General features: G+C 35.7%; 3 protein-coding genes across 3 annotated transcripts; 2 read left to right on the top strand and 1 right to left on the bottom strand.

The window, feature by feature from the left end:
• LOC109714103 (polygalacturonase-like) lies at nucleotides 3,834–5,521 on the bottom strand. Its single transcript, XM_020238569.1, has 4 exons — nucleotides 5,072–5,521; nucleotides 4,647–4,936; nucleotides 4,165–4,393; nucleotides 3,834–4,055 (listed from the first exon to the last, which is right to left on the bottom strand). Exons 1-4 carry the CDS (start codon nucleotides 5,519–5,521, stop codon nucleotides 3,834–3,836), a joined length of 1,191 nt encoding a protein of 396 aa, XP_020094158.1.
• Nucleotides 11,381–17,536, top strand: LOC109714028 (probable rhamnogalacturonase B). The gene is made up of 9 exons (XM_020238458.1): nucleotides 11,381–11,853; nucleotides 11,934–12,223; nucleotides 12,392–12,629; nucleotides 12,717–12,924; nucleotides 14,342–14,655; nucleotides 15,495–15,672; nucleotides 16,188–16,354; nucleotides 16,456–16,535; nucleotides 16,991–17,536. The coding sequence occupies exons 1-9, from the start codon at nucleotides 11,413–11,415 to the stop codon at nucleotides 17,367–17,369; spliced, it is 2,295 nt and encodes a 764-aa protein (XP_020094047.1). The 5' UTR covers nucleotides 11,381–11,412; the 3' UTR covers nucleotides 17,370–17,536.
• On the top strand, nucleotides 18,206–22,818 carry LOC109709402 (serine/threonine-protein kinase STY17). Its single transcript, XM_020231621.1, has 12 exons — nucleotides 18,206–19,005; nucleotides 19,233–19,307; nucleotides 19,409–19,513; nucleotides 19,871–19,956; nucleotides 20,129–20,249; nucleotides 20,393–20,472; nucleotides 20,770–20,832; nucleotides 20,949–21,064; nucleotides 21,154–21,239; nucleotides 21,659–21,783; nucleotides 22,354–22,485; nucleotides 22,582–22,818. The coding sequence occupies exons 1-12, from the start codon at nucleotides 18,568–18,570 to the stop codon at nucleotides 22,586–22,588; spliced, it is 1,434 nt and encodes a 477-aa protein (XP_020087210.1). The 5' UTR covers nucleotides 18,206–18,567; the 3' UTR covers nucleotides 22,589–22,818.

Here is a 23,117-nt window from a genome sequence, read left to right as displayed (position 1 = left end):
TTCTTGTTCTTCTTTTTTTCTCCTTTTTTTTTTTTTTTTTTCCTGTATTTAAAGTAGGCAAATGGAACCCTCCTTGTTTGCACTTTATTTCTCACACTTTTACTATCACCTGTAGCAAGAGAACAATAATAATAAAAAAATGCACTCCCACTTGTTGGTATTTATTTTGTGCTTGTTTAATAAGCCAACTGTGTCCCAAACTATTACCCTTTTTCTAAAAAATCAGATCACTAATATCTTTTTTTTAAAAAAAAAAACTATGTGTGTGTGTGGAGAAATAATCTCAAACTTTAGTAGATTATTTGATAATGACTTTTAGTTTTACTATCTAAAGTTTAATACATAAACATATTCATTGGATGCTTTGAATTCTTATTATTATATAGATTTAAAACCCGTTGAACACAAAATCCAATTTTATTAAATATTAATCCAACTTGAACATTAGTAATGAAAATTACTTTCTTATAAAACGCTGATAGAATTATAGATTCAACCATTTTTTTAGCTTGATCAGATGTGAATGAAATATGTGCCGATATGGTATCACAGCCAGTTCTAAATTCTCTAGTTTGGTGAGTTGTCTGTCTGGAGGTCAAATATTCGCTTTTAGTAAATAACTAAACTGGATTACAACACAAACCGCTTTTACTTATGCTTCGCCTTGCACCAAAAACATGTGGCGTTTGTGGAATATGGTGGGGTAGCCTTGGCTTGTGAGATACAGATGAAGGCGGCCATAACCCATCACCATCAAACTGTGCGGAGATAGAACGAGAGTCAGCTCAAGAGGTCGAGAGAAAAGGAAGAGAAAATGGTGGGGGCACGACACGCAAATGGTACCAAATTAGTAGTAAAATGAAAGCAACCCCCTCTGATTTATTGCTACGTGTCAGTTTTATTTCTAATCTAAGAAATATATATATTTTTTTTAGAGTTTACTTTTATTTTTCTTAAGATTCAGATCGTGGCGCAGTCAAAGAGCTCCCATTAAAATTTTATCCCAAATAGGAACTATATTACTCTATCTCAAGCCAATTAAATTCTCCTTTTGAGAGAACAAGTAATTAAAATAATTTTTTTTTAAAAAAAAAACATAAAAGTATATTTGATTGGTTGCAGATATAAATGATGTTGTGTCCTTGCTCATAGTTTAAATTTTTTTCATAAATAAAGAGAGAGTATATACTATTCGTACATGACGCATTATGTTGAATTTGAAGTTTAGTTATTTCGTATTTGGCCTTTTCTAAAGTTGAGGGGTTAAGGGAGACTCTTTTTTTCCTTTTTGTTTTTCTTGGTGTTTGGTTAAGTTGGAGTCAAACATTCATCATTGAGCAATTTCTTTTATTTTTCTTCACAAATTTGGAGGTCCCGTCTCGTTCGGGGGATACGCGGGGATAACGAAAGTTATCTCCGCTATTCTGCCAAACGGGATGAAATTTAGTAAGGATATTTTCGATACCTAAGGGTCCAATTTTTCCAGATAAGGGTCTTCAAAGTTATTCTTATAATAACATTTAATCATAAATCTTATGTTAAATAAATTAAAATATTAGAAAAAAAAATTTTCAAATATTATTTCATGTAAAATCAATGGATTACTTCTTATTAGTTAGATATTTCACATGACAAAAAACTAATTTGGAATATATTCAAGAAGAATTTTCTTATGCTAGAAATAATTTTATTAGTTTAATTAAGAGAATAATTTTTTTTATATTGTAATTTTTTTTTTTGAGAAATAGGTAGCGAGCTATCTGCTTCATTCCTTAAGTTAAATTTTATATTGTAAAATTTTATAAGCATAAGAATATGTGCAAGATATACAATGAAAATAACTTTTTGATTAACAATTTTAATTACTTATATATTTATTAAAATATATAACAAAATAAAGAGTCTATTAACTAAAATTAAACTTCTAAAATAACTTTATAATAGAGCTAAAATTTAGTGAGCTTGATACATTTTTCCCCTTCATTTTTGACATTTTGTTTTTTTTTTTTTTGTGTGTGAGGCTCTTCTTCAATTGCACTGGTGGAAGCTTTTGCTTTGCTAGATANTTGTCTCCATCATCAACTATAAGTAATTTATATTTGGCTAAATTAAAAAAAATTCTTCCGTAAGTACTTGCTATTTTATTTTTCCTTCTGACTTTTAAAAATTTACATTTTGTTTCATTAAAATTTCAATAATATTTTCGGAAAGGTGCTGTGTTAATGGAGAGGGCAATAATTTTTTATAAGAAAAAATAAATTTTAATTTATTTCTGCTATTTTGAAGTATAATTTTGGTATAAATTATAAAAAATTAACAGAGTAGTGATGGAGCGGGAGCTAATGCAATAATTTGAAATATTGAGATGGTATAATATAGGTTTTCGGAAGTTAGAAAAAAATGAAAAAATAAATATTTATAAGATGATTTAATGTTAATCTTTTTATCTTAATGATGTTGGTATTAATTAGGAGAGTGTATGAGTTAGGTAATGTGATAGGAGATGTGAAAATAATGCCAAAGAAAAATAAAATAAAATAAAATAAAATAAAATAAAAGTCAAACTTAGTAGGCGAGCTTTGCCACATCAGTAGCTCATTAATTACCATGCCTAGCACGTGCATTTTTTTTTTAAGTCCATTTTTTAATTGTCACTTATCAATTATTATATTCCTTAATAAATTATGAAAAGTACCTTCCACTTGCAAAAAAAACAGTGTGAGCTTATTTTTATTCAAAAATTATAGGAAAAATTTCAAAAAAAACTCATGTGGTTTCATATTTTCTTACCCTAGTATCCTGTGATTTAAAGGGTATCAATTTGTCTTTCTGTGATTTCGTTTTTCTCATTTTATTATCAATTTTATTATTATTTTTTAAAATCAGTGACAAAGTTAAAATTAAAGAATACTAAAGTAAATATTTGATAAATGGGTATCTGAAGTTTTTTGTATATAATTTAAAGAAACATTAAGGAAAAAAGCCGCCGAAAAGATAAAAATAAAATCACAGGGGAGCAAATTGATACACTTTAAACCACAGGGTACTAAAGTGAGAAAGTGCGAAACCACATGGGGTTTTTTTGAAGTTTTTTCAAAATTATAATTCTCTTTATAAGAGTTTTAATATTTTTTAAAATTTTAATATTTAACTAGAAAATTTTTGGATGGAAATATAATAACAGATATTAAAGTTTTATTCTTGTACATGATTGTTCAATTTAGCTATAAAACTTGATAAAAACAAATTAAAAAGAGGGTGCATGATTTATAAACCCTCCATCCTAGAATTTAAAAACTCTTTGAATTTTTAGTATTAAAAAAAATAAATCAATAATGCAATATCTTATAAATTTATACCCTCTTTTAGGGTGTATAAGTAGCATCGCTCTGTTCTTGAAAACTTATTCATTTTTACCTACTATTTTAATTAATAAAAGAAGACTATTCATAGAATATTTCAATATCACTTTCCTATTATAAAAGATAAACATTGATAATGACAATTTTATTTTAATCTTTTAAATTCTTTTAAATGATGAAATTATGAGAGAAGGGTAAATGATAACACCTAAAGATTGATTTAATAACACTTTTTATAGATTTTTAGACCCTTCTAAGGCCCAAAACACACAACCAATAAGCAAAATCCATGCCATATTTTTGGGCCCAACTCGGATTTCGATAAAGAATATATGTATATATTTTGGGCCCAACTTTTTCTCTTTAATGGTATTGGATCTAAGTAGAGATACGCAATTCGATATGACGTACTATTACGTACAGAAACAAAATAAAATATTTTCTCATGCTACGTAGCAATATAATTTTGTACTACAAAAAGCAACTGGGCGGTACGACGGTGCCAGAAGCGGTGCCGTTGGCATGCATACAGCTCGACTCCGCAGGCTTGCCGTCGTAATCAAGCTTTATGTCCCGCAACTCGATCCCGCTGCACGGATTACTCGCGCTGCAGTTGAAGTTCACCGCCACCTGCGACGCCGATGATCCCTGAATATCCGTGTATTGCACTTGGCTAATACTCACCCCCGAATTCTGGAGGGAAAACAACAACAGAAAAATATTTAAATTTTGAAAAAAAATATATATATATAATGAACCGTAACTATGGTACAAAAAATTGTTAGGGTTCAAATGATTGTACCTGATCAGGGCAATTGATGTTACTGGGACAGTAGTTTTGGTCGATGATAATCGGATTCCGAACATTCTGCATGAGTGCGTGCTCGAACGCGACGCCGCGAACGAAACCGTCGCTCGGTCTCCCCCATGTTTTGATCCTTAGCCCGTTCATCGACCCGGTGAACACCGTCGACCTCACGGTGACGTTCTCGACACCTCTCTCCTCGTACCCTTTCCCTAAGCTTCCGATACTGTGCCCATATCCATGTGCCAAAATTTAACCATATTTTATATATTTGTTACTAACATAACAGATATATTGAACTTAATTATCATTTTTTGATTTATATAACTTATTTCGCATTTATAACGCTACGAAACTTATTCAAATTTTAGAAAGGTTTTAGTCAAATCAATCAATTCCGCGACGTGAATCTTAAAGCAACAGAGACGGCGGTAATCCCTGTTTTTTTTTTAAAAAAAAATCATACAATCCACACACACCTGATGCCGTGGCCCGGCCCACAAACGACGTTTTCGATCCACAAGTTGCTTGTGCCGGGCCCGACCGAGATGCAATCGTCGCCGGTCTGAATGAGGGCTTCGGCGACCGTAACGTTCGTCGAGTCCTCGACATGGATGCCGTCGGTGTTCGGGCTGTTTCCCGGGGCGGTGATCATGACGCCCTGCACCCGCACGCGATCGCAGCCATCGATCACAATGTGGTACAGCTGGCTGTCGACCGACCGCAAGCCGCTGATCAGGACGTCGTTCGAGTTTGCCACGTACAAGGACTGCAAAGGCATGTCACAATCAAAGATCAAAGATCAAATCACAAGTGCACGCACTTCCAGAAACTTTGTAAGGGTATTTATAATATTGGCAACAATATTGATCAGGCGAAAAAATTTAAAACTCAGATCACTTACCGGAGCCCCATTAGGGCAACCGCTATCGGAGGCCTTATTGGCCCAAAAGGACGAGCCGTGGCCGTCAATGGTCCCGCCGAAGATCGACAAACCTTCGACCCTTTCGAACTTCAGCCACTGGCCCGCGGACGCAAGAACCAAGTAATCGGACGGCGCCACGAGCGTTCCGTCGCATTCGATAGTCACTCCATTTGTGTTACAGGGCCCGGTAAAAACGGCCTGTCCGACGGTGAAGAACCCGTCGGGCACATAGACGGTCGACGCGGGCTCGGCAGAGCCGCAGGCTGCCGCCCAGGCGTCGAGCAACGCTTTCGTCGAGTCAGTCTGGCCGTCGGGCTTCGCGCCGAAATCCGTGATGTTGTAGACTGCTGCAGCTTCTGCTGAGGGGAAGCAGTGGTGAATCAACAGCAGCAGGAGAAGTGAGAAGCAGCAGTACACAAAGTTGGCCATAGTAATTAAGTAAACAATAATAATAATAATAATAATCACTGCATAATTACTACATATGAATCAAAATGATAGTATTCTTTTCACAAAGGGGATATTATGAGGATATATTAATAGCTAGATTAATGGATATAATTAAGTAACAAACTAGATAAACAGAAGAGTAAATTAGATGATTATGTTAGTCCCTATGCTATTCAGATATTTTAGATAGTTTGGAATTAAATATTTTAGTTACTGAATTTTGAAATATATTGCACTAATAATAATAATAATAATTATTATTATTAGGAAAAACTTCAAATACCCTCCCTGTGGTTTTGCACTTTCTCATTTTAGTATCATGTAGTTTCAAATGTATCAGGTTAGTACCCTGTGGTTTCGCACTTTCTCACTTTAGTATCCTGTGGTTTCGAGTGTATCAAGTTAGTACCCTGTGGTTTCATTTTTATTTCAAGTAAGTACTCTGTAGTTTCAATTTTCTCTTTTTATTATCCATTTCGAGGTATATAATTTAACGAAATATTAAACCACAGAGTACTAAAGTGAGAAAGTACGAAACCACATGGTACTAATTTGATACACTTTAAACCACATGTTACTAAAGTGAGAAGGTGCGAAACCACAGGATACTAACTTGATACACTTTAAACCACATGGTACTAAAGTAAGAAAGTGCGAAATCACAGAGGGTATTTAAAGTTTTCCCTTATTATTATATATTATTTTTTACTCATGCAAAAATTATCACGTGATAAATAAGGTTTAATACTGACGTGATAATCACAGTTTGGTGTTGACATGAAATTTTGTAATTTTCAATTAAATGGACTTGATTAAAACATTCCAATGTTAGGGTTTTGATTGCTAAAAAGAATATACAAAATTTTGGAAATCAAAATAAAATATTGGATAAATAAAAAGAATCTTATAGTTAAAGGCAGTTAGGATACATGCATGTGTAGATTGTGTGGATATATAGAGCTTCTAGAGAGATGGGTTGGTTGTTATTTTTGTTTTCATCTTTATCCTAAAATCAAGGAGAAAAATGTGCTCCTCATCCCACCCTAGACATATGCCACAAAACAAGTCCCCTTGATTTTGGTCATGTTTGGTTGCTATATTAAGTTGTAGTGCTTTTAAATAAAATGCTTTTTATTATACAATAATTTAGATACCTCTATTAATTTTTTTGATGGGAAAAGCACTGACTTGGCATTTGGGATCGTGGAAAGATTGCGTTACATAATATTCTGTTTATTTTCATATGTAATATTGTGTTTCTCATATTGCAATGAGTATATAGTTTAATATGGAAATATTGAGATATAATTCTAGACCTCAATACCAAACGGGCTCTAACACCGGTAAGAAATACAGAAATATTGAAATATAATTCTAATCGTGTACATTTTAAGTATAATCAATTGTTTCATATGGTATCGATCGTGGCAGATCAGATGATCCAAACTTGAATTCTATTTTTACATAATTTAAGCTCGAATACCATCAAACTAACCCCCCAGCCACCAAGATAATCGATCATTCTGATACTGGAATCTCATTTCAGCTTTCTGCTGCAATAAAATTTTTCAAATACGTTACTAAAGATTAGAATTGCTGAAACGGAAACAACAATGAGACCAAACAAATTAACCACCTCCATCTATCTAGACTAGCTTGAGATTCGCCTACAAACATGGACAGTTAAAGTGTATAATATGGGTAAAGCCATTTGCTTTGAAGTTTTTCAATGTGTTTGTATAATTTGGAGAATAGAGACAAAAAATATATATATAAGAATACAACAACAATTCGTTCCCTTCTTTACTCCTCCATGTTATATATGCTCATGGTTGGAGAGAGGGCCATTTTTAACCTAAGTAGCTTCACACCTTTGTGTGTTACATCATCATCAGCCCCGCGCGATGCGGCGGGCGTGATGTGGCGGAAATATAATATAACAGTAAATTATTATAACTATTAACATCATTTTGAATGAAGCAGATAGCTTGCTACCCATTTCTCAAAAAAAAAAAACTATTAACATCATTTTTTTTTCCTATTATGCATTAATATTTTTCAATATTATTTGTCTCAGTATTGAATAATTAAAAATTAAAGAATAAATTTAAAAAATAAAATTAAAGTATATTTTTTTCTAAAAATATTTAACTATAAAAAAATATTGAGAAAAAAAAAAGAGAAAAGATGTAGGGTGTGTGAGAGAGAGTGAGAGAGAGGGAAAGAAAGAAAGTGTGTGAGAGAGAGTGAGAAAGAGAATTAAAAAAAAAAAAAGACCCACCGAAACCCCGCGCCAAACGCGGGGAGGCTTCGGTTGGGTTATATATATATATATGGGATAACATAAATAAATTGAAGGATAAGAAATTCTCTATTTGAAATTTTAGATAATTTTATTTTTGTCAAAAAAATTTGTGTATACCTAAATTGTGGGTAACATATTAATAATATATAACTAAGCTGCGCATGCATCAAGACATCCATTTAAAATTTCACATTATCTATATCAAAATTAGCACGAATAATTCTTTAAAAAATTGTGTGGGCTCCACAACCCTCCAAAATAAGAAGAGACCTTCTTTAGGGTTACCAATTCATTTATATTTTGGAGACTAAAGTAAAAAATATATAAAATTTAGGAATCAAAATTAGCATGAAAAAAAAGATTAAACAGGCGATGGGACGATAATTTCAATAATTCCAAAATATTTTTTAACGGTTGCTATTTTTATCGCAATGAAATTAAAAGGTTTAAAAACTTAATTGCAAAAAAAAAAATCCAAAATAAAAAATGGTAGAAAGTTTGGACAGCACTATGTAATTAATCCTAAAAAATTTTCAAAAAATTTATGGATCCCACAACCCCATAATAAGGGGAGGCCTTTTTGGGTTCCAAATTATATGAAATTTTATTTTTTCTATCTATAGTAAAAATAATAAAAAAAAATTTGTGTGGGTAAAAATATGAGAGAGAAGAAAAAAAAGAAAGAGGTGGGGCCCAAGGAAGTGCCCCGCCATACGCGGGGAGGATTCGGTGGTTTCCAATTCATTATATAAGAAATTATGTATTGCGTGGACCCCGTGTATCCACAAATTTTATGCAATATGCTCGATTGTTGATGAGCAGTATCATGAATCTAATCTGATAAATATGATCTTCAACATCTGAAAGTGTATATATATAGCTATGATACATTAATCATAAGCTATAAATGCTAAAAAGTATGAAGCAGTCGTTTTATCTTCAAAACCTTAAGCTATAAGAGAATAATATTTTAATTTATATATTTAATGTTCTCCATCATGACTAAGTTTGAGATACCTCTAGAGGCCCAAAATATAGATTTGAATTAATATATTATAAGTTTAAAAATGTAAAAAGAAAATGTAAAAATAGCTATCTTAGTCTATAAAATGCAAAAACAAGCAATTTTTTCGTCAAAAAAGCTTAAGCTATCACAGAATAATATGTGATTTTAATTTATATTATCTAACTTTAAAATTTTATTTCTAGGCATACATATATGGTACTCCCAATTGTATATACATGTTTTTGTCTACAATTTTAATATGTAAATATTCTGAATATTATAGAATACATTCAATAAATTTTTTGAGATGCGGTGCACGGTGCGTGCACCGGGTGCATACTTGCAATGCAATTTCACTACACCATCCATCCCTTTGGGGCTTTTTGTCTCACAACTCAATATATATATATATATATATATATATATATATATATAAATAATAATAATAACAATAAGTTATAATTAAGTTGCAATTTAAATGCACGTGTGCGTGTTGAGAAAGCTATATAGGCATATATATAATATAACTGTTATTCCACGGAGAATAAGGAAATGATATCATAACGTGGAAATTTAATTTATTCGGTGTTTTTATCCTCAACTGATTTAGTTGATGAGTAACAAATAAGTTAACCAAAATATTATAATATTAAAAAATGTTCTTATTTTGTGGTTATGAAAGGTAGAAAAATTATAATCAACCGTAATTAATTAAATTTTCTAACACAAAAGTTTATAGACCTTTATATTATTTGAATTTAGTGCAACATCTATAAATTTTTTCTCTTATTACCTTTGATTAATTGGGTAATGCTCGCCTAATTTTTGTATTTTAATGAATTATCTAAACAAATTTAATTAGCACATTAGTCTCATGGGCCCACGTTTTAATCCTTTAACACAAACATATATAAATTATTTTTAAAAAAATTAAAAAAAATATTGTGACAGGGACATGGATCGATGAATATTAAGTGCTTAACGTAGCTTCCACTTTGATATCATATAAATCTCACCCCAACTTTAACGGCATTACATTTGGTAAAAAAACAAAAACAAAATGACTAATCACATATATGTCCGCATCTTTTTGTGTTCAAATTTTTAAATTTAAAAGTGTTCACAAATTCAAATTTCTCAAGCATTTTGTAATTGGAAAGAGACCAATTTCGGGTTAAGTTGTTATGTACCGAACCCACTTTAAACCAATTAAGCTTTTTCTAAACGATTTGACGTGTTATATATATATATATATATATATATATAGTTCAACGTAACGCTAAACCTATGAATACATAGTTACCTTTTTTGAGTAAAATTTGTGTCTTTTCACCAAAATTAGTAGAAAATTTTTGCACTACGGGCTCCACTTTTAGGTGACTTTGTTTGGGTCAAAAGTTTAGGTTTAATCTTAACTAATACCTCCAAACATTAGTCCACTATTTTACCAAATTTGTACCGTAACTCACGCCAAAATGGACGTACAAAAACTATGTTACCAAATAAATATGTAGCCAAATGTGTTCTTTTTTATAATTTTAGTGGGTAGTTGGGTTATTAATTTGTGAAATAACCACTTTGTGGTTCTTAGAAGAACAAATTAAAGTTTGAGTTAAAAGAAAAGGGAAAAAAAATAGAAAAAAGAAGCTCAAAAGTTTCGGTTAAATTCGGAGCATTTATTGTTAAATTTGTCCTTTTTGTTTGCGCAATAATGCCATCTCTATATATTATATATTTTCTCCAATTAAACCTATCCTTTATATATAATATAATCATACATAGAAGATTAGCTTTTCAAATAAAAAAAATTAAAAAAAGCATTGGGAATGAAATTACCTCAATCTAAGTTAGATATTTTTGAGACTTTTGCTTCAAAAGTTAGTTAGTTAGTTTATTATAGTTTTTAGAATTAGAAAACTATATCCAAAGTCCAAAGTTTGACCCAAATTTGAAAAATCCGTAACACCTCTCTATTTCGAGAAGCAATATAACTATGCAGATATATATACTTAGCTGCATAAACTTCAATTTGGCCAAAATAAAAGAAAATATAAACTTTTCATTTTCTTGCTAAGATCATGACCTTAGAGCTTCCTCAGAGACCCCATTTAATTTGGTTGTTTAACTTCCTCTTAATCATTAGCTGTTACAAATTAACATAAACTTTCATAATAAAATAAGTGAATAATAATCATTTTGTAGTTGAACCCTTCATCATTTCTATCTACTAAACTGCTTCTAAAGAAGGGGTTGAGACCCACCAAATTAATTAACCACCATTCTAAGCTTTCCTTCAAAAGCACTTCTCATTTTTCAACTCCTTGAAGAGCTTCTTATTAGGTGCTTTTTTACCAGTAATTTTTCAAACTATGGATAAAAATTTAATCTTTCTCCTTTTAGAAAAAGTACCTAAAACCAATTTCCCCACCTGTGGGTTGGGTTGGTTGCCAATTTTCCACACCAATTGCATTATTTATACTTCCCTATCCTTGCACTAAACTAATATAACTAACCATATCCTCTCTCTCTCTCTCTCTCTCTCTCTCTCTCTCTCTCTTTATGGCTTCTCAAAACAGCTTCTGCATGAAGCAGTTTTTAGTGCTTCTCTCTTTGTTTCATGTGTCAAATGCAGTAGTAGTCTACAATGTACAAAACTACGGGGCGCGGCCCGACGGAAGGACGGACTCGGCCCGGCCCTTCCATCGGGCATGGGCCGACGCGTGCGGCTCGTCACGGCCCGCGACGGTCCACGTCCCCACCGGGAACTACTTACTGGGCTTGGCGACCTTCTCCGGCCCTTGCGAGAACACGGCGGTCGAGTTTTGGGTCGAGGGGACCATCGTCGCGCCGTCGGGCTACACCGGATTGGGTTCGTCAGGCCACTGGATCACTTTTAGTAACGTCGACGGCCTTTTGATCTCCGGCGGGACCCTCGACGGTCGAGGGGCGGCTTTGTGGCGGTGTAAACACGCCGGCAACAATTGCCCGACTGGCGCCGCGGTAATATACTTTTTACTTAAATACTTCAGTTCTTGAACTTTTTTAAATGACCATTTTATCCTTACACATGTGACTTGCAGTCACTGACGATCAGCGATTCGAGGAACGTGAAGATCAACGGGCTGACGTCGATGAACAGCGAGCTGTTCCACGTGGTGATCTTGGGGTGCACCGGCGTGTCGGTGCGGGGAATCGACATCGTGGCGCCGGGGAACAGCCCCAACACGGACGGCATACACGTGCAAAAGTCGACCGGGGTGACGATCGTACAAGCCACTATCAAGACCGGCGACGACTGCATCTCGATCGGGCCCCACACAACCAATCTCTGGATCGAGCGCGTCATATGCGGGCCCGGTCATGGGATAAGGTCAGATATATTCTTCTAACAACTCTACTTAAATAACATTTTTTTTCCAAACAGTATTATATTCTACAGCATTAGGTACTTTGTGTTATTAGTTAATTATACCCCATGATTCCATCTTATATATTAATTAAACACTTCAGTTATTTATTTATTTATTTATTTTTACAGTATTGGGAGCTTAGGAAAAGATCAAGGAGGAGCTGAAGCGGGAGGTGTCTCGAACGTAACGGTGACGACGACCGTGTTCTCGGGTACACAAAACGGGCTTCGGATCAAAACATGGGGCACAAGTGTACCAGGTTATGTGAGAGACGTGGTTTTCACTAATGCCGTGATGAACAACGTCGAGAACCCGATAATCATCGACCAGAACTATTGTCCCAACAGCAAAGGTTGCCCTAACCAGGTGCGTATAAACGCATTTTGAAATAAGTATCTGAACTTTCAAAAAGGCTCTGAGCTTTTACTATCGAATCTTTTTAACTTGTTCTAGAGCTCGAACATCAAGATCAGCGACGTGACGTACTCGGACATCCACGGGACGTCTGCGACCCCCGTCGCGGTGAACTTCGACTGCAGCTCGAGCAACCCGTGCAGCGGGATCAGTCTGCAAGACATTAAGCTCACGTATCCGGTCCAGCGCGCGCAATCGTATTGCAAACATGCTTATGGAACCTCATCTGGATTTGTAGTTCCCCCAAGTTGTCTTTGATAGTTAGTATTTGAGATTAATTACTTTGCATTAGTTGGCTTGTTAAGCTAAGCCCTTAATTCCCTATATATTGGGCTTGTTATGTAAAATATACAAATGTATAATATATATAATATGTTGTTTAATTTCTTTCATTGTTTCCCATACTTTTGAGCTAATTTTTTTTAAAAAAATGGAAATTTCATTTCTAATTGGAAAAAGAATAAGGTGGAAGAGGAAAACAAGTTCAAAAAGAAAAGGAAAAAATGTGAAGTCCACTTTCACATAAATGCATACATTAAATTGTAAAGCGTATCAACATAACATTAGTTGAACTACTAGTCAAATTTGTGAACCTTAACTTATTAGAAAATATTTTTGAACCTTAATTTTCTTTAAAATCATTTTCGAATCATTATTGATGATTCCGTTGATGCACGATTATAACCGCTCTGGTTGATGCGCGAGACAATTTAAGCTAATTAGATAACTAATTTTTGAAAAATTAATGGAAAATACTATTTTTTAGAGTTTTTATCTTTAGAATGAAAATTTTTAAAAATAAAAATGCTAATATTTTGTGAAATATGAACAAAAGTTACTTAGAAAAAACAAAATTTGAGCTCGGAGCCTAGTGTTAATGCAAGATTGGGTCGGGCCAGTCGCACTGTGGTTCGGGTCGGATTCAACCATGGACCCGACCCTGTAAGCTCGAGCAAACATGCCACGTGTCCAAATATGTACGGGTGCTTTAGCTGTTCCGTGTTCGAACAGGTTCGGCCAATTAATTACGCGCGTTAGCGGATCCACGGAGGCCACGTCGGATTTACTCACCCCCTACCCTTCTACTACTAGGAATTATTACCAGGACCTGGTGCACCATGTCAAACATGGACCGGCTATTTTTGGGGTAAAATTTATGAATAGCTCCTGTACTATATATTACTAATTGAATTTTGTATCAAACAAAATCTATTTTTTTTATAGTAAAAATCTAATAATTTATTTCGCAACAAAAGTTAGTGAAAATTTAAACTTTTTCTAAATAATTAAAAATCAAAATATAGTCAATAACATAAATATTGAACTACCGATACTTTATTTTAGATAATTATTTTTTACAACTATATTACTTTTTTTTTATTTAGATATGCATACTATTTAATTTTTTGTCGCGCCTATGTTATGAAATTTATATAGTTATTAATATTTTCGTCAAATTTTAATTATAGTAATGTTAACCAAATCTTACTCTTTAATTGTACTTAGATCCATCCTCTCTTTGTCTCTCTGAATAAATAAAAAAAAATTGTTAGAAATATTTAATTATTATTCATAACAAATGGTGTGCTAATTAGCGGTCCATGGATGATGTGGTGGACCGGGTCCATCCAAAAACCATCACCCCCAACAAACTCCCTTTCTCTCTCCTCTAAACCCCGCAAGCGTCTCCTTCTCCACTTTCCCCCAAAAACTCGATCGCGCAACAATGGCGGAGGCCGCGGAGGTGAGCAACACGAAGGTGGTGTTCAAGGGCTTCATCGAGGGGGCCCCGAAGGAGGAGGACATGGAGGTGGCGGTGGGCGCGGCGGCGCTCAAGGTCCCCGCAGCGGCGGCGGCGGCGGCGGAGGGGGGCGGCGCCGTGCTCGTGAAGAACCTCTACCTCTCGTGCGATCCCTACATGCGTGGGAGGATGAGGGAGAACTACAACTCCTACATCCCCCCCTTCCAACCCGGATCGGTGAGCGAATCCCCGGCCCCCTTCGTTTTCGTCGATTTGGTGATGCGTCTCAGATTTGATCCCGGATTAGGGCTCAATTTTGGGTTTCTAGGGTTCGGGGTTTTGGGGGTTTGGGATTTTGTTGTGATTTTTCGGTTCTATGTGAACTAGGTAGAGAGAGAAATGGGTAAAATGTGCGAATGGTCCCTGTGTTGTCCTCATTTTGCAAATTGGTCTCTGTACTTTTAGTTGTACACTTTGGTTCATAAATTTTTGCTTTTTGCAATTTAGTCGTAATGAGATGGTAGTGTAACAGATATATGAAAGTAGAGGATTAAAGCGTTCACGTTAAAATATAGGGAAATGGGTTAATAGAGGGGAAACTGTTTAATGATCATTCTTCTTTTATATGAATTTAACTAATTATTAGAGTGTTAGATTAGTATGTTTGTGCCCTTTGATAATCAAATTTGTAATGTAGCCCTTGAATGAATAGTTAAAAATGTCATTTTTTGTAAACATAGAATGTCAAAACAAGGATTCATGTGTTGTGATGATAAATTGTGATGATTGTTGATAATTTCATCCCAGCCGCATTAATTTTTGTAAACATAGAATGTCAAAACAAGGATTCATGTGTTGTAATGATAAATTGTGATGATCGGTGATAATTTCGTCCCAGCCTCATTAACTTTTGTAAACATAGAATGTCCAAAAAAGGATTCATATGTTATACTTTTTACTTGCATAATACTACTTTGAACTGCATATCTTCTCTGCTCAAATCACCATATACACAGTTGCCATATTTCTTGTGAAGGTTTTAATATATTCATTCGATTGTTCTTGCGTCTTTGAAGGTCGTAGAAGGCTTCGGGGTGTCTAGAGTAGTCGACTCCACTAATCCAAATTTCCGTGTTGGCGACTTGGTTTCGGGACTTACTGGTTGGGAAGAATATAGTTTAGTTCTAAAGGCCGACCAGCTGAGGAAAATCCAAGTCGACGATGTTCCTCTCTCTTATCATGTCGGTCTTCTTGGTTGGTAGCTTTCTTAGTCCATTCTTCTTCCATTTCGGAGTTTATCAGTACAAATTTCTTTTTAAGATCAATAGATATCCGAGGCACAACGTAAGGCAACGGAAAATAAAATGCAAGCTAAAAATTCTGACATAGATTAATATGGTAGTGCTTCTTTTTTCGTTAAACAGGTGCTTAGAAGGTTACTTGTAACTTGTGAACGCCGCCCGTAAGTAGATCATTTCGCTTTACACAAACTGCCTTTATAAGTAGGAGAAAAAGGATGAAAAATGATGGAAAATACTTAAGGTATTATAATTATATTGAAACAAGTAAATAAGTGAATTAGCTACGATTCACAAGATGATATTGTTTGTACATTTCCACCGTAGCTCCACTTTTGTCACTATGCTTTGGCGCACACGAAATTATTTACCTGGATATTGGGTTGTAAAGATTTTGTAAAGTGATTCGTAATTACATATTGGTCCTTTTTTAAGTTTACAATTGCTTTTAGCAAACCCAGCTTGGTGCAGGTATGCCGGGCTTTACAGCTTATGCTGGCTTCTATGAGGTTTGTTCCCCAAAGAAAGGTGATTTTGTTTTCGTCTCGGCTGCCTCAGGAGCCGTTGGCCAGCTTGTCGGTCAGCTCGCAAAGCTCCACGGCTGTTATGTAGTTGGAAGTGCCGGCACTAACGAGAAGGTTTCTGTTTTTTCTTTCTTTTTTCTTTTCATTAGTAAAAGTTGCTTGCATAACTACTTTATTTTTATCTATTCTCGAGCTAATGATTGAACATATATCAGGTTGAACTTCTGAAAAACAAGCTTGGATTCGATGAAGCTTTCAACTACAAGGAGTCCGACTTGAATTTAGCCTTAAAGCGGTTAGTTTTTTCTCGTTTTTCTTTTTTCCCCTCTCGCTTTTAGCATAGTATATATTATGGAATATAAAAAGCTAACTTTCAAGCACAGTATGCTGAATATGTTTCTGAAAGAAAAGGCAGTAGGTAAAATGCAGAAAACTATTCCTTGTGATAACAAAAGCTTATTGGCGAAACGCAGCTTCTCCTTTGTTATTTTGAAATTTTGAAGCCTACATTTTGCCCATTGAACTGTGACAAAGAAAGCGAAGAGATCAAATTTTACAGTACTTTAAGGGGGTAAAAATAGCTTAAATATTTCAGGAAGACAAAGTGAAAGTCATTACGTTTAGAGGCGTTTTCCTGTTATTTCCCCGAACTAATATGTACTTATCACATTATCAGTGTTCATATCTAGTTCTCCATATAGTTCTTTCGATTATCATCTGAGTTTTGGACACTCTTTCAATGATACTCAGCTACTTTCCGCACGGCATCGACATCTACTTCGATAATGTAGGAGGAGAAATGCTCGACGCAGCGCTGCTGAACATGAGGCTGCACGGCCGGATAGCCGTGTGCGGGATGATCTCGTACCACGGGGCCTCCGAAACCACGGGGATCCGCAACCTCTTCTGCCTCATAACGAAGCGCGTGAGGATGCAGGGCTTCCTCCAGAGCGACTACCTCCATTTGCTCCCCGAATTCTTAGATCGAATGGCCGGGTACTACCGCGAAGGAAAGATCGTCTACATAGAGGACATGAGCCATGGACTGGAGAATGCGCCGGCCGCCTTCGTCGGGCTGTTTTCCGGCAAGAATGTCGGCAAAAAGGTTGTTTGCGTCTCACGGGAGTAGAGCTTTGTTTATGTTGTAAAAAGCGACAATCGTAAAGTGCGCAATCGAAGTTCAAACTCATCATTGCTCAGATTGTTAAATGTATGTTGTTCCGAAGTTTGGATCTATGTCTTTATAAACTCTCGAAAATAGTTTATATACATTTGCGCAAATGCTCCTTCGCTCAACTCGCCGTAATGGTACCCTGAAAGGTCTCGAATGTATCCTATTGGAATGGTCGGCGGGATTGCACCGTGCGCAGTCGTGCACTTTGTATACGCTCATCTCATACACTGCATTTCTAAAATCCTATCATCTGGCCCTTAAATCTGAAGTTTGCTTAGCGGACGCTTGTTAAAAATCATTAATTTTAAGCATCTATTATTGTTATGAATTAAACTTTTTTTTTTACATAAAAAGGGTATTGATTTTGTGCGTTTTTGCAAATTTGAACCGTCTTTTTGAATTTTATAAATTTGGCCTAGATTTTTAAAAATTTTCTAAAGTTCGATTAGCTCTCTCCTCGTTGTTTGATGTGTGAAAAAGAGGAGGCGTGCAAATTAAAAAATAAATATAGAATGACGACCACAAATAATGCAACATTCATTAAAATAGTGTGACCAATGTATGTTCAAATAGTGTAATATTTTAATTAATTTTGTCTCTCGACACAATATGTTTACAAAATTCATATAATTTTTTTAAAATTAAATAGGCCTTTTAAATGCTATGTATATAGGTGTGTTTGTTTCACGGTGTTTGGTGTTTGGGACAAAACACCGAACCCTCTCCTTCGACCGTTAAAAACCGCTCCCCATTTTTTCAAACGCCCGTTGCTTTTCCCCACCGCGATTTTTCCAAAAGCATTTATAGCCTCCTTAATTTTAGGGCACGAACCCTTTCCCCCTCCGCTCCCTCCCCTGCTTCTTCTCCTCACCTCCCCTCAATCTCTCTCTCTCTCTCTCTCTCTCTCTCGACCTCTTCCTCTTCCTCTTCCCCTCGTTCTCGATCCCAATTAGGGTTCCCCGGGGCTCCATTTCGAGCTCCCAATCTCCCCCTTCCAACCGGGCTCCCTTTTGTAACAAAGATCCAATTTTCACTACTTTTTACTAACTTCTCTTCTTTGATTCGCCGTCGGGAAGATGTGATCGAGGTTTCAGATTCATATCCCGAGGATTTTCGGATTTGAGGTGTTGAAGTCGAGAAATCGGGGGTGGGGATGGAGGTCGCGAAGCGCGCGATCAGGCGCCAATTCTCGACGGGCTCGATTAAGAAGAGTGGCAAGCTGGGCTTCCGGCGGAACCTCTCATTCGATCCGAGGCTGAGCAAGGCGGTCCGGTTCACCTTCGGGCGGCAATCGTCAATGGACCCGAACCGGCAGCAGGGCCGGAGCCCCGCCGCGGGGGGCGGCGCCGCGCTGGAGGAGCTGACGGTGCCGGAGAACCTCGACTCGACAATGCAGCTCCTGTTCATGGCGTGCCAGGGCGACGCCAAGGGCGTCGAGGAGCTCCTAAGGGAAGGGATCGACGTGAATAGTATCAATCTCGACGGGAGGACGGCGCTCCACATCGCCGCGTGCGAGGGGCGCTTCGACGTCGTCAAGCTTCTGCTGAGCTGGAGGGCCAATATCGATGCCAGAGATCGGTGGGGGAGCACGGTAACGATGCGAGAGATGGGTTGTTTCTATACTTGTTAATGTTTATGTATATCCTCATGTTTTCAGAAATTAGAGGATCTCCATATTCTTAGATCTGAATTTAAAAAAAGACGCCCAAAAGGAACTTTTTCAATGGAAAAAATTGAAATTTGAAATGTTGAAGAATTATGGTATGTGTATAAGTTAACATTTTGGAGTTTATGATTTATGTTGTTTCACTGTCGTAGGCCGCAGCTGATGCCAAGTACTATGGACATGTCGAAGTCTACAATATATTAAAATCTCGAGGAGCAAAACTTCCGGTAATGCTTCTAAATTCCTGTCGAAACCACGCCATTTGCTTATGGTGAAAGCCGTGCATATAAGGTTATTGTTGGTATTCATTCGATCGCGTCTTTTGCAGAAAATCAGGAAGACTCCCATGGTGGTTTCTAATCCACGAGAGGTCCCGGAGTATGAGCTGAACCCCGGAGAGCTTCAATTCCGCCGAGGTGAAGAGGTCATGAGGGTATATTCTTATCTACCTATCACTTCATGTCTGAATAATGGAAAAAGACGATGGTATGTGGTTGGTTGATGATTGTGTTTAAAGGTCGGGATTATCTCTATATCTCCGTTAATGTGTATCACACCATTCTCTATACCCATTAATGTGTTCATTTGCACTTGTTTATGTCCATTCCCGCATATTCAACAAATGTGTAGCTGCATTTAGTAAAATTTTAGTCAGGTACAACCCATATGTCATCTAAAACATTGTTATGTATTGGTGAATCCCACTACCGTCAACGGTGAAAGATAGTTACAGCTTCTTTACAGTGGATTGGTAATGTTGTTCCCATCTTATCTTTTGGACCTTTCACAGGGCACATACCAAGTCGCAAAGTGGAACGGGACAAAGGTTTCCGTCAAAATACTCGACAAACAATGCTATTCGGATCCAGAGAGCATGTACAACTCATATCCTCTTTATTTCATGTGTCATGATCTTTTGCCGTACCAAAGCAAAGATGGAAATGCCTTGTTGATACATCTAATTGTCTCGAGAATAATTCAATAACCGACCGTTTAGTTTTGAAGTTTCAGATTCGGCATTCTTAAATGTCATTCTTTTTCTGTACAGAAATGCTTTTAAGCATGAGCTAACACTGTTGGAAAAGGTGCGGCACCCCAATGTTGTTCAGTTTGTCGGAGCCGTCACTCAAAATGTACCCATGATGATTGTTTCAGAGTATCATCCGAAAGTAAATTCTGGTTCCCATTAGTCAAATTCAATTCAATATAGTCCTTGTAGCATTGCTCTCTCTTTCATATAATTCTTTTGGCCCTTCAATATTTTATTTCAAGGTCGTGATACGATCGATTTCCTTTTCTTTTTTAATCTCAGGGTGATTTAGCATGCTATCTTCAGAAGAAAGGGAAGTTGCAGCCTCATAAGGTTCTGAAATTTGCTCTCGATATCGCCAGGCATGTCTGACATACAATTCTACACTGATTCTCATCAATTCTTTATATTCACGAGCATTTTTTCTGCAATTAAATTTAGGTACTTGTACATTTATGTCCATATAAACTTGTCCACGAATTAGTAATTTTATTCTCTAAGCAGCTAAAATACTTGCTACAGTACTATCTCTGGCGTATTCTTATTTAGGCCTGCATCATACGCAAGCATTTATTACTTTTTATGCTACGCTGATATACAAAGTATATTCAACATCAAAACAAATGTTTACTGAAGCTTTTGGTGTTTCTTATTTTCAGGGGCATGAATTATCTTCATCACTGCAAACCTGACCCGATTATTCATTGCGACTTAAAGCCAAAGTAAGATGACTGGACAAAAAAAGTTGAAATTTTTAAGCTCTAAAATAGGTATCAAATTAAATTCTCATTGGGCTACGTTCTGCGCTTCACTATTTGAAATTTTGGTAAGGTGCCAGAAATATCTTGCTGGATAATGGGGGCCAGTTGAAGGTGGCAGGATTTGGTTTGATCAAGTTATCGAAAATTTCACCCGACAAAGTAAAATTAGCACACCCGGAATCTCTGAGCCCTAGTAAGTTGATCTGTTTACGGACCCAAATAAGGAATCTTAATTTATCTTAATGTTCTTCAACTGAACAATTGAGCATCTCCTCACTGTAGGTCTTTACACTGCTCCGGAGGTATACAAGAATGAAATCTTCAACAGAAGTGTCGATGCATTCTCTTTCGGTCTCATTTTATATGAGGTTTGTTAATGATTTTTTACACTCATAGAAAGTTTAGCCTTTCATTCACTGCAATTGTATTATCCAGATTGAAGCAACGCCTTCTTGCGTTGAGAAAAACAAGAGAATGCATAGCATAATAAACTTAAAATCAATAAAACATTCTAGGTAGCGAAGAACCAATTAGGTCATCAGAATAACAGTGTAGAAAGATTATTACATTTAACAGGTTACTTCCAAATAATTTCTACAACCCTTACATTGATGTCGTAAGTTAAATGGTTTCTCATGCATTACTTGAAGTTTGATATTGTACCATTTCTTTATCATATTATTGTTCTTTCGTAGAAAGTCCCTGGAATTTGGCATTGCATACTATATTACAGTTTGACTCTAATATATTATTGCTAAATATTGTGGCCACTCATGACTTGTTTCAGATGATTGAAGGAGCAGCGGTTTTCCACTCAAAATCTCCGGAAGAGGCAACTAAAATGATTTGCTTCGAAGGGATGAGACCATCATTAAAGAACAAATTGAAGAGTTACCCTCAAGATCTCAAGGAGTAAGTTTTCTTATAAACTAATCCAAATTATATCTTCTTTTCCCTATTACATGAAAAAGTGAGGCATGAAAAGTACCATCAACATGAATGTAGTGTTGCTTCGACTTAAAATGTCATACACTTAATCTCTGTCGATCCATCAGTATACGCTTCCAAGTATGTAATTCTTATTATCATCTTTGCTTTTCTGAATCTTCGAACTTGACAAATAAGAGTCAAAATTCTCTCAAAATGTGTGTTTCGAGCTGGTTCGATAGTAAACACATTAATGGCACAAGCCATCATAGTTGTATTTGAGATGGAATACAGGATTATTCTTCTCTAAATAATACCTGTAATTGCATTATAACTCAACTTCACCAAATTACGCTATTCAAGCTCCGAATCAAATCGAATTGGCAGTGTGAAAATATTCAGCAGTGCGAGCGGTTTTGAAACCGAACAGAACATGAGATACAATGTAATATCGTAGTATTGTGCTCCGATTTACTTCAGTTACAGTATCTTTTATTCTTTCACAATTTTTAACTGTAAATGTACAATTCTGAATTCATATTCTGTTGAATGCAGATTAATTGAAGAATGCTGGGACTCCCAGCCTGCTGTGAGGCCGACGTTTTCCGAAGTAATCATTCGACTGGATAAAATATACGCCCATTGCGCTAAACAAGGACGATGGAAGGACACATTCAAGCTTCCTTGGTACGTATCGTAAAGCTTCGTATCGTCGAATGAACTCAATTTTGCGATTTCCTACATAAAATGATTAACTAATTCGCATTAACATGTACTTTACAGGAAATGAAAGTGATATCATATTTGCGCTTTATACGAAGACGAAGAAGCTTATTCTGTCGATATGAATGTAAATCATATCTTGTATTACGTACCTTGATTCGATTAACAATGATTTACTGATGTGATCATTTTCACGGTAATAAATATATATATAAATCTCATGATGAGGCCACAATACTTGTAATTTTGTTACTCAAAGCAGTGAAGTATAAATGAGAAAGAATTGTTTCTAATTTATTATGTAGTTTGGTCCTTTTATCGAATCATCTCTAAATTTTTTTAAAAAAGTACTACTCCAAGCTAGTTAGATTATGTTTCTTCTGGCTTAGCAAGTTTGGTAAAAGTTAAAAAAAAAAAAAAAAAAAAAAAGGGTAAACTTCAAAATTCAACTACCACTCGTGTGATTTCGCACTTTCTCACTTTAGTACTCTATAGATTAAAGTGTATCAATTTAATACCCCATGGTTTCATTTTTCTCTTTTCCTCGGCTCCCCCGTTAACATTTCGTTAAATTATATACAAAAAAAACTTCAGAT

Source organism: Ananas comosus, linkage group 1 (genome assembly GCF_001540865.1).
Source record: "Ananas comosus cultivar F153 linkage group 1, ASM154086v1, whole genome shotgun sequence".
Lineage (NCBI taxonomy): Eukaryota > Viridiplantae > Streptophyta > Magnoliopsida > Poales > Bromeliaceae > Ananas > Ananas comosus.
This window is presented reverse-complemented; position numbering and strand designations above follow the sequence as displayed.

Excerpts from the sequence above, each read along its gene's own strand:
- LOC109714103 (XM_020238569.1), bottom strand. The coding sequence starts at position 5,521 with ATGGCCAACTTTGTGTACTGCTGCTTCTCACTTCTCCTGCTGCTGTTG. Across the intron at positions 4,394-4,646 it reads GGGCCGGGCCACGGCATCAG|TATCGGAAGCTTAGGGAAAG; the intron begins GTGTGTGTGGAT and ends ATATGGGCACAG. Across the intron at positions 4,056-4,164 it reads ACATCAATTGCCCTGATCAG|AATTCGGGGGTGAGTATTAG; the intron begins GTACAATCATTT and ends TTTTCCCTCCAG.
- LOC109714028 (XM_020238458.1), top strand. The coding sequence starts at position 11,413 with ATGGCTTCTCAAAACAGCTTCTGCATGAAGCAGTTTTTAGTGCTTCTC. Across the intron at positions 12,925-14,341 it reads TGGATTTGTAGTTCCCCCAA|CTCCTCTAAACCCCGCAAGC; the intron begins GTTGTCTTTGAT and ends CTCCCTTTCTCT. Across the intron at positions 14,656-15,494 it reads CCCCCTTCCAACCCGGATCG|GTCGTAGAAGGCTTCGGGGT; the intron begins GTGAGCGAATCC and ends GCGTCTTTGAAG.
- LOC109709402 (XM_020231621.1), top strand. The coding sequence starts at position 18,568 with ATGGAGGTCGCGAAGCGCGCGATCAGGCGCCAATTCTCGACGGGCTCG. Across the intron at positions 19,006-19,232 it reads GAGATCGGTGGGGGAGCACG|GCCGCAGCTGATGCCAAGTA; the intron begins GTAACGATGCGA and ends TCACTGTCGTAG. Across the intron at positions 21,784-22,353 it reads TACCCTCAAGATCTCAAGGA|ATTAATTGAAGAATGCTGGG; the intron begins GTAAGTTTTCTT and ends TGTTGAATGCAG.